General features: G+C 47.6%; 1 protein-coding gene across 1 annotated transcript in view; it reads right to left on the bottom strand.

Annotated features, from left to right (window-relative positions):
* CORO2A (coronin 2A) overlaps positions 1-16,267 on the bottom strand; it is an 89,837-nt gene that overhangs the window by 24,883 nt on the left and 48,687 nt on the right. The window contains exons 4-5 of the mRNA XM_048849741.2: positions 3,100-3,249; positions 298-477 (exon numbers count right to left, since the gene is read on the bottom strand). Coding sequence (XP_048705698.1) covers positions 298-477; positions 3,100-3,249 — 330 coding nt within the window. The remainder of the gene's footprint in view (positions 1-297; positions 478-3,099; positions 3,250-16,267) is intronic.

Below are 16,267 nucleotides of genomic sequence, written 5' to 3' on the forward strand. Positions count from 1 at the left end.
AACAACTGGAGCTGAAAGCGCTTGCTAAGCAAGGGCTACAGGAAGTTCCAGCCTACCGTCATTGGTGGTAAGAAGGCACTGAGGGGGTGGCAGGTCGGCAGGGCTCTATGTTAGGTGCCATGAAGGTCTCGACTCCTGGGGGCACTGACCCAACCGATGGTACTGTGGGAAAAATCTTCCGGCTACTGTGCATGCGTGCACACACAGCTGACTGGAATCGACATGAACAAGCACTCGAAGAAGAAAGAGCTCTTACAGTCAGACTCACTGTGGACCAAGCTATTTAACCCTGGATACCTGTAGGACTGCTCCTGACCGCGGGTCAATGAGCCGTATCTTCCTGTCCCGGCAGGCAGTGGCTAACAGGCTGCCGTCTGTGTTGAATGACATGGAGAGGATCACGTCCTTATGACAGCTGATTGTCTTCACCGGATTTTGAATTACGGGCTCCTTTGTGTCGAGGTTCCAGATCATTATCTGAGGCAAAGAAACAAATTTTCATCACCTTTCCCTCAAACCAGCCCCTTTGACAGTCAGCAAGTACAACACTGCACGCCAAATGACTGCTCCCCTGAAGAGATGGGAGTGAAGTGCTGGAACAGTGTGCCCCCGTGAACTCGCACCTTCTTTACCCATATAATTATTATGATCACTAACGGTTTGACTATGGCCTGCAAGAGCATGCTTAGTACCTTAGAGCAGTGTGTCAAAGACACGCTCTCCGCCTCAAAGAGCTGACATGCTCATTTCCAGGGGACTTTTTATTGCGTGGGGAACTGTTGCAGGGGCAAACAGGGAGAATGAACAGCAGCCATTAACATTAACGAGAACTAAACCTACAACCAGACGCTGGGGAAGTGAACGTCATGCGGGTTGTGACTCCTCGAGGCTTTTCTGCACTGCAATCAGAGGGGTGACATGCCCCCCACTAGTTTTCATGGAACTCGTGCGAGTCCCTAGGGCTGTGATGCTATAGCAGTGCAGGCTGGGCAAGGCCGCCCAGGACTTGGACTTGAGTGGCTGGCCGGTGCGAAGTCCGTGCTGCTGTGGGTAAGCTACCCTGCAGCGCAGCTCCCAACCTGCCGCCTCTGAGTGTGCGGATGCCTGGGCTGTGGTGGCCCTGCCTGCACTCTGCTCCCGAGGCCCCCCCAGTTTCCCTCTGTGGCCCCACCCACACTCCACCCCTCCCTGTCCCTGCTCCACCCCTCCCCCACGGCCCCCACCGCTTGCAGCTTCTTGCTGAGTCCCTCCTCTCCTCCCCCAAGAGACCCCTGCCACTCGCCGTTTGCTGTTTCTCCCCTCTTCCACCCTCCTTAGGGCCCCCCACTTGCCACAGCACTTGCTGACTCCCAACTCCTTCCTCTCCTCCACCCTCCCTCCCCCACCCCCATGGCCTCCTCCCCCGAGCGGCTCGCGGTGCAGTCTCAGGGTGGGTGGAGGGAGTAGGCGAGCAGTGGGCAGGGGGGGCACGGTGGAGGGGGTGGAGGAGAGGAGAGACTTGGCAGCGGCAGGTGGGGGGGGTTTGGTGGGTGCGTGGAAGGACTTGGCAGGTGGTGGGGTCTTGGGGGAGGGGAGGAGGGACTCAATGGGCAGCGGATGGAGATGGGGTCTCTGGGGGAAGAGGGGGGACTCAGCGGGCGATAGGGTCTCGGGGGTGGTGGTGGATGGAATCGGCAGGCGGTGGAGGCCTCAGGGGGCAGGGGGTGGAGGAGAAGAGGGACGAGGCAAGCGGCAGGCAGGAGGGCCTTGCGGGAGCGGGCTGAGTGGGAGCAGGGCCTCTGGGAGGAGGGGCCACGGTCCAGGCACCGGGGAGCTTCCGGCGCTCAGGCTGGTCTCCCCAAATGCTGGAACCACGTGTTCGTCGCCCATGGGGGTACGGCTACAGGAGCATCAGTCAACTCTGTGACTGCAGTGTGGACAGACACTTAGAGGAAAGGAGAGGGTCACTGAAAGTCGGGAAAGTTCAAAAGGCTCCTTTTTGGAGCTTGTACCCGTGTCCCTCTGCCCATGGTATCTAATTAAAACCACAGCCAGGGCCTGCAGTCCCACAGGTTACACAAACCACTTCAAAGCCACCTCTACTCAAAGGCATACAAAGCAGCAGCCAGAACACAAAAAGGGAGCTCACTTTCGGGATGCTGGAGGGACTCGGACAGGACTGTGTTCTGTCAATATCAAAACACTTTGCAAAAGTGGGTTGATTTAGCCCAAAGTTTTGGTTTGGAGAAAAAAAGGGGGAAAAAGTTCAGATGACATTGCAATATCCTGTTTTGACATCTTCAGAATGAAACATTTCCATTTTCCTTTCTCAACAATATAATGGTGTTATAATTATATTGTGTTATATTAGAACATAAATAAAAAAGTTGAAATTGACACAAAACGTTCTGATCAATCCGAAAACATTTTTTTCTGAATTTTCTTTTGTGAAATATTTCAAATCTTCCAGGTTTTGTTCTTAACTGAAATTAAAACAAATTTCAAAATCTTGAAATCTGCCATGACTTGGAATTTCCATTCTCTGCCCTACACCAGACCTGCAATGCAGTCTGCCTGCCTCCCAGTCTCTCCATCTCTTGAAAAGCTAGTGTTTATATACTCCCCTTATTTCCCAGCATGCTTTGCCCCAGCTTACAACTATAATATGGCTGTCCTGGGGAAAACATTTCCTTGTCTGCCCTGCTCTTTTGATAGAGAGACTGGCTGGAATGCCCAAGAGCCAGACTACTCCCTCACCCCGAGAGGGCTGGGGTGAGCCCACTCTGCTTGGGGAACCCCAACTTTTGCCCCTGCAACCAGGACCAGCAGCACAGGTATCTGTACAAACCCAGCCTCTACATCCTTTGCCCCAGGTGGGGGTGACCTACACAGTAGGGTAGCGCTGACTCCAGGAGGGCTCTCCTCATACAATGGCCTGTTACAGAAAGCAACTACACGTAGGAGTACAAACAAAACTGATTGTGAAGAAACAAAGCAAGTATGGGCACCCTCTCCCTGCAGATGCACCCTCTGGGTCCCTCCCATGGGCCTGAGCCACACATTCTGCCCCGCAGCAGGTCAGAGAGGAGGGTCTGGTCCCACAGGGCAAAGCTGACTCACCTTATAATCATAACCAGTACTGAAGAGAATGTTGCTGGCCGTAGGATGCCATTCAATGAGTCCCACCCTTCGAGCATGACCCAGAAGCTCCTTCCTCGCACTGGTGATGTTCCTTGTTAGTAAATGTCTGGGGATATCCCAGATTTTCACCTAAACAGCAAATAGCAGCAGAGTCTTTATTCCACAGTGAGCCATCCTATCACTAAGATCCAGGCCAAGCACACTGTCAGTGCAGACAGTTGTGGATTATTCTCAAAGGAGAGAAACTAGGAGCAGCCCATTGACTTGCAGGCACATAGCGATATCTCCACTATAAAATGCACAGACATTAAAATATGCCTTGAAAATATTTTCTTAACAACTTCTCTCTTTTTCTGCCCTTTTAACTATCTGGGGAGAACAAACTAAATTATATGGCTCTTCTATGACCTTTATGCATATTCCAAACCTTTGCTTCCTCTCAGGAGCTAAAGGCAACGAGAGTCAATAGTGGGATCCCAAAGGTGAGACATTTGTCTGGGGAGCATAATTAAACTAAAGCTTAAGACACACAATTCCCAGGAAAGGAAAGCTCTCTGGTGCTTGAGTCAAGAATTTTCCAACTATTGTTAGTTTCTCAAACCAAAGCCTCCTATAATTTACTCATGGATGAGCCTTCCATCTCTCTTAGTCATAGATTCCAAGGCCAGAAGGGACCATTCTGATAATCTAATCTGACTACAATACAGGCCAGGGAACTTCCCCAAAATAATTCCTAGAGCAGAAGGAAAAAATCCAATCTTGATTTTAAAATTGGCAGTGATGGAGAAACAGATTTATTAACTAGTGTGACAGGGTCAGGCCAGATGGCTACAGGAGAGTGATAGAAGGCAGATATATTAGCCCCAGGTTAAGTAGGTCCCTTTTCCCTTGGTAAGGTAACAGGGAAGGTTCCAGAACATTCAGGAACTTTCTGGAAACAATTAAGGCAGACAGGTTGATTAGAACACCAATCAAGAAGCTGCTAGAATCAATTAAGGCAGGCTAATCAGGGCACCTGGGCTTAAAAAGCAGCTCACTTCAGTTTGTGGTGCGCATGTGAGGAGCTGGGAGCAAGAGTTGCTAGGAGCTGAGAGTGAGAATGCATACTATTGGAGGACTGAGGAGAACAAGTATTATCAGACATCAGGAGGAAGGTCCTGTGGTGAGAATAAAGAAGGTGTTGGGAGGAGGCCATGGGGAAATAGCCCAGGGAGTTGTAGCTGTCACGCAGCTGTTACAGGAAACACCATAGACAGCTGCATTCCACAGGGCCCTGGGCTGGAACCCGGAGTAGAGGGCGGGCCTGGGTTCCCCCCATCCCTCCAACTCCCTACTTGATCCGGAGGAGTTGAACTGGACTGTGGGTTCCACCAGAGAGAAGATCTCTGGCCTTTTCCCCGATCCACTAGGTAGATCAGCAGAGACTGCGGGGATTGTTCTTCTTCCTTTCCCCATGCTGGCCAGTGATGAGGCTAACTGAGTGAATGGCAGATTCGAGCCACGAAAGTGGCCAAACTGAGGGCTGCTGTGAACCTCTGAGGCGAGAAAATCCACCAATAAGTGCAGGACCCACCAAGGTAGAGGAGGAACTTTGTCACACTAGAGAAAGATAGATTTTAAATAGGGCTGTCAAACAATTAAAAAAATTAATCACAATTACAAGATTAAAAAATAGTTGTAACTAATAGCAGTTTTAATTGCATTGTTAAAGAATAATAGAATACCATTTATTTAAATATTTTGGGGTGTTTTCTACATTTTCAAAGATATTGATTTCAATTACAACAGAATACAAAGTGTACAGTGCTCACTTTGTATTATTTTTACTACAAATATTTGCACTGTAAAAAAGAAAAAATCATATTTTGCAATTCACCTCATACAAGTACTGCAGTGCCACTTATCGTGAAAGTGCAACTTACAAATGTACATTTTTTTAACATAACTGTACTCAAAAATAAAACAATGTAAAACTTTAGAGCCTACAGGTCCACTCAGTCCTACTTCTTGTTCAGCCAATCACTAAGACAAAGAAGTTTGTTTACATTTATGGGTGATAATGCTGCCTGCTTCTTATTTACAATGTCACCTGAAAGTGAGACCAGGAGTTTGCATGGCACTGTTGTAGTAGGCGTTGCAAAGTATTTATGTGCCAGATATACTAAATATTCATATGCACCTTCATGCTTCGTCCACCATTCCAGAGGACAAGCTTCCATGCTGATGATGACTTCTGCTCAATAACAGTCCAAAGCAGCGCAGACCAATGCACGTACATTTTCATCATCTGAGTCAGATGTCTCCAGCAGAAGGTTAATTTTCTTTTTTGGTGGTTTGGGTTCTGTAGTTTCCACATCACAGTGTTGCTCTGTTAAGACTTCTGACAGCATGTTCCACCCTCATCCTTCTCAGATTTTGAAACGCACTTCAGACTGTTAAATCTTGGTTTGAGTGCTGTAGCTATCTATAGAAATCTCACATTGGTACCGTCTTTGCATTTTGTCAAATCTGCAGTGAAAGTATTCTTAAATCGAACAACATATGCTGGGTTGTCACCTGAGACTGCTATAACACAAAATATATGGCAGAATGCGGGTAAAACCATGGAGCAGGAGACGTACAATTCTCCCCTAAGGAGTTCAGTCACAAATTTAATGAAAACATCATTTTTTTTAACGAGTATCATCAGCTTCCTCCTAGCACGGGGCATTTATTCCTCAGGTGATCAATGGAATTACAGTGGTAGCCCCTTCTGGGTTCTTCGGTTTTCACAAGAGATTTGGGATGGGGATTAGAGGAATAGTTTTGGCTTCCCACCAGGTTTAAGTCCTTCTTTCTGTGGTTTGCTCCCAGTACATGCCTGGGTCTACCCAAAGGCATCAGCTAGAGATGGCATCTCATCCACACTTTTCAGATTTTTGTCCAATAGACACAGTTTCACATCATCTTTATATACGCTAAGGAAATGCTACAGAGCAACAAAGTCAAACATTTCTTCAAAGCTTGAAACCCTTTCCCCCCCTCACCCATTTTCCCATCAGATTTTTCATCATGTTTACATATTCCCCATTACTCATGGGGCACTGCACCTGATATTCTTCATAGTGATATTATTATGATATGGTTATAGCATAACTATGATGCATTTTATGCATGCTAAGTCATGTGAGGGGTCATTGGAAAAGTTATGATTTGCTGAATATGATTATTCTATTTGTATGCATGTATCATTTTTGTATCTGAAGTTATGAGTATTTAGTATGTATCTGTATTTCAAATGTAGTTACACCTGGGTAATGCCCACTAGACAAGATGCTTTCAGTCTAGATAGCTGGGTGGGGAAGGGCCTATTCAGGGCAATGGGCCATTAGGAAAAAATGATAGGCCTTAGGAGAAGCTTAACTCCCACCTGGGGAGCCTTCCTGAAAAGGTTACAGACAGCCTCCAAGTAATGGCTGCTATGACGCTACAAGGTCATGTGATGAGACCACATGTCTCTGGACTCCATCTTGGGATGTCAGTATTTTTCCACAGACTGGTCTGGGAACCAAGCTTTGGGAACAAAGGGTTCCCGCCATATGCAAAAGCTGTATAAGGTCGTGGTGGGGGAGTGACATCATTTGTGGTTCTTCACTTCCCACCCAAGAAGCCACCTGGAAACATCTGAGGAACAAAGACTGAACTGGGGGAAGTGTTAGACCCAGGCTAAAGGGATTTCTAGCCTGCGTATGAAACACCTGGGGATTCCAAGCTGTAAAGCAAGTGCATCTTGCCCCTTAAGAATCTGCAGCCTGCTTGTATTTAACAAGCAGCGGCGAGCAATCTCTCTCCCTCTCTTACTGTCTGCTTCCCCCTTTTTACTTCCTTCCTGTGCCTATTGGTGGGCTCTGGCTAATGGCTTAGTTATCCTTTCTGCCCTGCCCCACTCGCAAATTAGGCACAGTTCTTCTTAGTCAGCTCCAATCTGTTTGCCCGATTTGATGACTCAGGCTTTCATACCTAGCACTTTGGCACAACGCCTCAAAGAAATTTGTCACACATTGATGCCATCTACTGGATATCAACAGAAGCAGCAAACTGAGAAACCTGACAGCTGAGAGCAATCTGGCAGATGGCCAATAGAAACCAGATGGTTGCCCTCGCCAATGAGCCCTGAAATCAGGGTATATAAAATTGATGTCACCATATGGGACCCCAGAGTTGACTGAAGCCACAAAGAAACTGTAGACTCCCCAGTGCCATAAACACCCAGACGAGCTGTGTGGAAAGGACTCTTTCCAATCCCAGGGTAAGACGATAAGAAGTGGCGACATTCCATTTCAGAGACTGTATTTCCCCTTTTGTATTTAATATAAATAACTGAAGGTTCTATTGATTAAGTCTACACTCCCTCGTGAGACATCAAGTAACCATATTTTAGATGATGTGAAATGCATGCCCTCCTTTATAAGTCCACACAAACTGGCCTAACAGAGACTTGAACAATAACTTCAAGCAATTGCTTTTGATATACTAAACCTTTCCCTTATGAACCAATCCATTCCAATAACAGGTAACCACATTTTTCAAAGTGTCTTTAAGACAAGTATATCCTTACTGCTTGGAGAAACACTGGGAAGGCGATCAATGTGTTGGGTACTAAAGAACTCATTATCATAAGTAAACATAATAAGAAAGCTTGGTGATTTCCATTGTTCCTTAGGGTAACCACTGAGCCTCAACTTTCGTCTTTGACAGCGGCTTGTTAGACCAGTGGTTTTCAAACTGCGGGTCGCAACCCCGTACTGGGTTGCGGAATGTAAGGCGCTGGGTCATGGTGGCTCTGGTCAAAAGTCCCGCCGTTAAAAGACCCGTCGGCGGTGCTGCTCGGCTAAGGCAGGCTAGTCCCTCCCTGTTCCGACACCGCGCTGCACCCTGGAAGCGGCCAGCGGCAGGTCTGGCTCCTAGGCGGGGGGGCGGCCACAGGGCTCCACGTGCTGCACCTTCCCCGAGCACTGCCTCTGCACTCCCATTGGGCAGTTCCCAGCTAATGGGTACTGTGGGGGGGAAGCAGTGCCTGTAGGAGAGAGCCGCACAGAGCCACTTGCGCACCGCCTAGGAGCCAGACCTGCTGCTGGCCGCTTCCAGGGCGCAGTGCGGTCCGCAGTGCCAGGACAGGCAGGAAGCCTGCCTTAGCACCCCCGCTGCACCACTGACTGGCAGCCGCCCGAGGTAAGCCTGCACCCCAACCCCACACCCAAATCCCCTGCCCAAGCCTTGAGCCCCCCCAAACCCGAAGCCCCTTCCTGCGCCCCCAAACCTCTCATCTCTGGCACCTCCCCAGAGCCTGCACCCCCAGCCCAGAGCATTGACCCCCTCCTGCACCCCAACCTCCTGCCCCACCCCTGAGCCCCCCCAAACCCAGAGCCCCTCATCCCTGTTCCCATCCTTCAGCCCTCACTCCTGCACCCCAACCCTCTGCCCCAGCCCTGAGTCCCTCCCACACCCCAAATCCCACATCGCCAGCTCTCTTGGGTGGCGGGCATCAACAATTTTCTTCAACTGCGTCGCCAGAAAAAAAGTTTGAAAACCACTGTGTTAGACTGTATTGCTGTGTGCCGTACATAACTAGAATATTGGTTTTGTCCACACTTGATTGGTGCACTGCTGATTGTATATTGATGTGGTTCTGGTTGAATTATAAATTGTTGATTGGTTACGAACAAGCAAGTGTCCTGATTTTAAAAACTGTTCAAGTTAAAAGTTGACCTGAAAAGAACCTAGCATTAAATTGGTAAGTTAATGACCCCTGGACTCAGTAAAATGGTATTATCATATTAGGTTCCAGTCTAATATTGGTTATAACATTTATCCAATTGGCAAATCTAGCTTATTAGATTTCAGCTTTAAAATCTAACTGGCACCTCAGCAAATTTGTAAAATTGACCCCCTTTCTTGACCACGAACTCTCATGATTCTCCTCTTCACCAGCAGTACAGAGGCAGGCCACACTGACAGAAATTGCCTATTCATTGCAGAGATGATCCAATAATCAATGAATTCCATTTATTTCAGTAAATTTCAATTTACTCCCATTGCATAATGCATAATTTGCGCAGAAATTAATGTTGTGTGAGCAGAATTTCCATTTCCTCCTACAGAAATGGGCTGCAGAGCTGCTGGCCGCCACTCGGGGGGTGCAGGACCCACAGAGCCCAACTTGCAAAGAGAAGACACTGCTGCGGGGAGAAGGGGGGAGGAAGCTGGAGGGTTCCTGGCAGCTGCAGTACCCAGCATGCCCTGAAGAAAGGAGGGGGCGTGGAGGAAACTCTGTACAAGCCTGGGACCCAACATCAGACTGTTTCTCCTTCTGGATCCTGGGCTCTGGTGGGGAGCGGGTGTGAGTGTCTGGGCTGGGGAGCGCTCCGCAGCTAGGCTCTGGGGCTAGGGGTGTGGGTGTCGCGCTGGGGGGGCCTGTGGCTGGGCTCTGGTGGGGAGGAGACATGAGTGTCTGGGCTGAGGGGGTCCGAGCTGGGGAGGCACAGCTGGGCTCTGGTGGGGGGTGCAAGTGTCTGGGCTGGGGTGCATCCCAGGGGGTGTGGGTGTCTGGCCCCCCTGCTGGGCTCTGGTGGGTAGGGGGCAGAGAAATAGGAACTGGGTTGTCATAGGGGTTTCCTTAACTCTCTACTCCTGGTAGAATTTTGTGTCTGTATTGTTACAGACATAGTTGCTGATCAGTATTCTGAAATAAATTACAAAATAATTGAAACTGGTGTGATTATATAGTGTTATTTTGACAAATAAAATATGCAGAATTTTAAAATATTGCATGCAGAATTTTTAATATTTTGGTGCAGAATTCCCCCAGGAGTATGAATTGGAGCTGTATGCATTCGAATTGGCCTCCCAGACAGCTTTTAGCCAAATCATGAAACAAAGATTTGGCATAAATTGAAATGTCTGAGGAGGCATTAACATTCCCTGGTTGTCCATTCAAGCTCAGATCCGGCTTTTAGGTTTTGTGCAAAGCTGTCATCCATGACAGTGGAAGCTGAGCACTTGGAATGCTGTCAGGGAGAGACCCATCGCAACGTGGACCGTGTAGTGCGAGATAGGAAGGAAAACACTATGGAATCCTGAACTCTAATGTGAGAGAGAGATACCAGAGGAATGCATTTCTAATTACTTCACCTCTCTGTTATGTGGGAGAGCTGGATATCTGAACATTGTCACTGCTGAAACTGTCAGTAAAAACAACCTGGCACAAACACACCACAACCAAGGTCATTGCCCCAAACTCCTGTGTGACGTTCTGTACCTGCGGGGAACACCCTAAACCCCCCATGTTCATCTTTATAAAATGACTGTGTGGTATCCAATACAAAGTTTGTTATGTTGGGTGTCTTCGGAAGGCTCATGCTGCACTGAGCATTGTTATTATAGTGTCTTATAGTAATTGTTGTTACAGTAATGTTACAGGTTATAATTTCATGTATATAATTATGAGGCTGAAAATGTATCCTCATGGCTTAAATAAGCACAGGAAAAACTCTCCAAGAACAGAGAGACAGTTCACCTCTCATCAGGGCAGGTATGGGACAAACGCAGCCCAGCCTCACGGGAACAAAGGACGCTGGCCTCGACTGCTACAAAGGATCTGTTGGACTCTTGAGTGAGTCACCCCCTTCCTTTGGTCAGTTTGAGATTGCAATAAGGTAATGCTCACCTGACTCTGAAGCGGGGGAGCGGGGCAAAGCCAAGAGGGAAGAAAGGACGTGATAAAAGGGAGAGACATTTGCCATGCTCTCTCTCTCTCTCTCTCTCCCACCTCCATCTACAGACACCGCACCAAGCAACTGAAGCGCTGATCAAAGGGGAGACCCTGGCTGAAGGGCAACCAGCCAGCCTGTGGTGAGAAGCATCTAAGTTTGTAAGGGCACTGAAAGTGTTAAGATCAGCTTAGAATGCGTTTTGCTTTTATTGCATTTGACCAAATCTGACTTGTTATGCTTTGACTTATAATTACTTAAAATCTATCTTTGTAGTGAATAAATCTGTTTGTTTATTCTACCTGAAGCAGTGCGTTTGGTTTGAAGCATGTCAGAGACTCCCCTTGGGATAATAAGCCTGGTACATATCAATTTCTTTGGTAAATTGACAAACTCATATAAACTTGCAGCGTCCAGCAGGCGTAACTGGGCACCGCAAGACAGAGGTTCCTAGGGTTGTGTCTGGGACCAGAGATATTGGCTAGTGTCATTCGGCTGCACAATCCAAGGAGCAGCTTACATGCCAGAGGCTGTGCGTGAACAGCCCAGGAGTGAGGGTTCTCACAGCAGAGCAGGGTAAGGCTGGCTCCCAGAGTCAAGGATTGGAGTGACTTAGCAGATCACTGGTCCAGATAACACCCGAAGGGAACGTCACAACCTGCAACATTGACTCTGTGTCTTAGGCGTGGTATTTGGCAGGACAAATGAGGTTCATGGGTCTTTCTCTCACGCCTCTCTTCTCCCCAGTCCTTCAGTCAATTGCAGCCAGATTGAGAAAAACTATTTTCGTTTCCACAGACCTGTAGTGCATGCACCAATGCAGCTGTTATGTCTTGGTTGTGTGAGTAAAACACAGAATCATAGAAATGTAGGGCAGGATGGGACCCTGAGATATCATCAAGTCCCACCCCCTGTGCTGTGGCAGGACCAAGCAAAGCTAGACTATCCCTGTCCAAATTGTTTTTAAACGCTTCCAATGATGGGGACTCCATAAACTCCCTTGGAAGCCTTTTCCAAAGATTAACAACCCTTAGAATTAGAAAGTTTTTTCTGATAGCTAACCTAAATCTCCATTTGCTGCAGATTAAGCCTGTTACTTATTGTCCTACCTTCAGAGGACATGGAGAACAACTGATCAGTCTTCTTTAATACAGCCCTTGACATATTGGAAGAATATTATCAGGTCCCACCTCGGTCTTCTTTTCTCAAGACTACATATACCCAGTTTTTCAACCTTTCCTCGTAGACCAGGTTTTTTAAACCTTTTATCATGTTTGTTGCTCTCCTCTTTCTGGGGCCTCACCAGTTCTGAGTAGAGTGGGACAATTACTTCTACATCTCTAAGACCTCTGCCCTGGCGCAGACGCAGGAGCAGTAGTGTGTCAAGGCATCTGCTGCCTGTTACACACACATGCGCCATCTTGTGGAAACTTTACTTCTTTTCCTTCTTGTTTTGTTTTCCTCCTAAAATAAAAGTCATTTGTATTGAAAGTGCAGGATTGTTCCCTGGATATGGAAAACCTTAATGAGTGTGTTATGTTAATTGCTCAAAGAAAACTCAACACATCAATTTGAAAACATGGACCAAATTAATTTCTCAAAAGTTTAGTTTAAGAAGCACAGGAATTGCCAGGGTAAATCCGACCCAAGGTCCACCTAGTATCCTGTCTCAGATAGTGGTCAGTCCCAAATATTTCAGAGAAAAGTGCCACCACCCCTCCATCACCATCTGCACCCCCACCATGAAGGAATCTTCCTAATCCCTAATGGCTAAAATGGGGTTTAAACCCCGAAGCAGCATTTTTAATATCTCTTCCAAAATATGTGTTAGCATTAACTCTTGTAACTTTGACTATTCTCGTCCTTCCTATAAGCATCCGGTCCCTTTTGAATCTTGCTATATTCTTGGCCTCAACATCTTTCTGTGGCAGTGAGTTCCACGGGCTAATTATGTGTTGTGTGAAAAAGTATTGCCTTGTATTGGATTTGAATTTGCCAAACCCCCATTTTAATTTCTTTGAATGTCCCTAGTAGCACCTTACTCCTTCAGTGGTTCAATTTATTTCAGTGGGGCTCCTCGTGGAATACTGTGCAAATCAATGGGAATAAGGGGTGGGGCAGACTCTAGTCCTATGTATTTGCTTGGGCCAGATTCTGACGTCCCTTCTACTTGTATTAATCCAGAGTGATTCCACAGAGTAGCTGAGAGAAGGAACAATCCTCAAGAGGTGACCACACCACAAATGCATCTACAGCAGAGCATTCTTCTGCCACAGATTTTGCAACGTGTGTGGCCACATCTGTGCGGAAACACAGGGTTCTGAGCTCTGCACAGACATGGAGCTTATTTCCCCCTCACTTGTTTTCAAATGTAAATGTGTTCAATATCTCACAACTGGATCATTACCTCTTCTCAGGCAAAACCCCCACTGAAACCTATGAGCTTGAGTGTAATGACGAGTGACTTTGTGGAAGAACAGCACTTGTTAGCTCTGTTCAGTTAGAGGAGACCCTCTCACTGAGGCTCTTGCACGGTATTTTGTATTTCTTTCCCAAGGAAGAGCATTAGAATCATAGAATCATAGAATATCAGGGTTGGAAGGGACCTCAGGAGGTCATCTAGTCCAACCCCCTGCTCAAAAGCAGGACCCATCCCCAATTAAATCATCCCAGCCAGGGCTTTCATAGAATCATAGAATATCAGGGTTGGAAGGGACCCCAGAAGGTCATCTAGTCCAACTCCCTGCTCGAAGCAGGACCAATTGTCAAGCCTGACCTTAAAAACTTCTAAGGAAGGAGATTCCACCACCTCCCTAGGCAACGCATTCCAGTGTTTCACCACCCTGCTAGTGAAAAAGTTTTTCCTAATATCCAACCTAAACCTCCCCCACTGCAACTTGAGACCATTACTCCTTGTCCTGTCCTCTTCCACCACTGAGAATAGTCTAGAACCATCCTCTCTGGAACCACCTCTCAGGTAGTTGAAAGCAGCTATCAAATCCCCCCTCATTCTTCTCTTCCTAGACTAAACAATCCCAGTTCCCTCAGCCTCTCCTCATAAGTCATGTGTTCCAGACCCCTAATCATTTTTGTTGCCCTTCGCTGGACTCTCTCCAATTTATCCACATCCTTCTTGTAGTGTGGGGCCCAAAACTGGACACAGTACTCCAGATGAGGCCTCACCAATGTCGAATAGAGGGGGCGATCACGTCCCTCAATCTGCTCACTATGCCCCTACTTATACATCCCAAAATGCCACTGGCTTTCTTGGCAACAAGGGCACACTGCTGACTCATATCCAGCTTCTTGTCCACTGTCACCCCTAGGTCCTTTTCCGCAGAACTGCTGCCTAGCCATTCGGTCCCTAGTCTGTAGCTGTGCATTGGGTTCTTCCGTCCTAAGTGCAGGACCCTGCACTTATCCTTATTGAACCTCATCAGATTTCTTTTGGCCCAATCCTCCAATTTGTCTAGGTCCCTCTGTATCCTATCCCTGCCCTCCAGCGTGTCTACCACTCCTCCCAGTTTAGTATCATCCGCAAATTTGCTGAAAGTGCAATCCACACCATCCTCCAGATCATTTATGAAGATATTGAACAAAACCGGCCCCAGGACTGACCCCTGGGGCACTCCACTTGACACCGGCTGCCAACTAGACATGGAGCCATTGATCACTACCCGTTGAGCCCGACAATCTAGCCAACTTTCTACCCACCTTATAGTGCATTCATCCAGCCCATACTTCTTTAACTTGCTGACAAGAATACTGTGGGAGACCGTGAAGAAAGCTTTGCTAAAGTCAAGATACAATACATCCACTGCTTTCCCTTCATCCACAGAACCAGTAATCTCATCACAGAAGGCGATTAGATTAGTCAGGCATGACCATCCCTTGGTGAATCCATGCTGACTGTTCCTGATCACTTTCCTCTCATGTAAGTGCTTCAGGATTGATTCCTTGAGGACCTGCTCCATGATTTTTCCGGGGACTGAAGTGAGGCTGACTGGCCTGTAGTTCCCAGGATCCTCCTTCTTCCCTTTTTTAAAGATTGGCACTACATTAGCCTTTTTCCAGTCATCCGGGACTTCCCCCGTTAGCCACGAGTTTTCAAAGATAATGGCCAATGGCTCTGCAGTCACAGCCGCCAGTTCCTTTAGCACTCTCGGATGCAACTCATCCGGCCCCATGGACTTGTGCACGTCCAGCTTTTCTAAATAGTCCCTAACCACCTCTTTCTCCACAGAGGGCTGGCTCTCTACTCCCCATGTTGTGATGCCCAGCGCAGCAGTCTGGGAGCTGACCTTGTTCGTGAAGACAGAGGCAAAAAAGCATTGAGTACATTAGCTTTTTTCACATCCTCTGTCACTAGGATGCCTCCCTCATTCATTAAGGGGCCCACACTTTCCTTGGCTTTCTTCTTGTTGCTAACATACCTGAAGAAACCCTTCTTGTTACTCTTAACATCTCTCGCTAGCTGCAGCTCCAGGTGCGATTTGGCCCTCCTGATATCATTCCTACATGCCCGAGCAATATTTTTATACTCTTCCCTGGTCATATGTCCAACCTTCCACTTCTTGTAAGCTTCTTTTTTATGCTTAGGATCCGCTAGGATTTCACCGTTAAGTCAAGCTGGTCGCCTGCCATATTTACTATTCTTTCGACACATCGGGATGGTTTGTCCCTGTAACCTCAACAGGGATTCCTTGAAATACAGCCAGCTCTCCTGGACTCCTTTCCCCTTCATGTTAGTCCCCCAAGGGATCCTACCCATCCGTTCCCTGAGGGAATCGAAGTCTGCTTTCCTGAAGTCCAGGGTCCGTATCCTGCTGCTTACCTTTCTTCCCTGTGTCAGGATCCTGAACTCAACCAACTCATGGTCACTGCCTCCCAGATTCCCATCCACTTTTGCTTCCCCTACTAATTCTTCCCGGTTTGTGAGCAGCAGGTCAAGAAAAGCTCCCCCCCTAGTTGACTCCTAGTTGGCTCCTCTAGCACTTGTGCCAGGAAATTGTCCCCTACGCTTTCCAAAAACTTCCTGGATTGTCTATGCACCGGTGTATTGCTCTCCCAGCAGATATCAGGAAAATTAAAGTCACCCATGAGAACCAGGGCCTGCGATCTAGTAGCTTCCGTGAGCTGCCGGAAGAAAGCCTCATCCACCTCATCCCCCTGGTCCGGTGGTCTATAGCAGACTCCCACCACTACATCACTCCTGTTGCTCACACTTCTAAACTTAATCCAGAGACACTCAGGTTTTTCTGCAGTTTCGTACCGGAGCTCTGAGCAGTCATACTGCTCCCTTACATACAGTGCTACTCCCCCACCTTTTCTGCCCTGCCTGTCCTTCCTGAACAGTTTACAACCTTCCATGATAGTACTCCAGCGAATTAGTAACACAG

This window comes from Caretta caretta, chromosome 5 (genome assembly GCF_965140235.1).
Source record: "Caretta caretta isolate rCarCar2 chromosome 5, rCarCar1.hap1, whole genome shotgun sequence".
Classification (NCBI taxonomy): Eukaryota; Metazoa; Chordata; order Testudines; family Cheloniidae; genus Caretta; species Caretta caretta.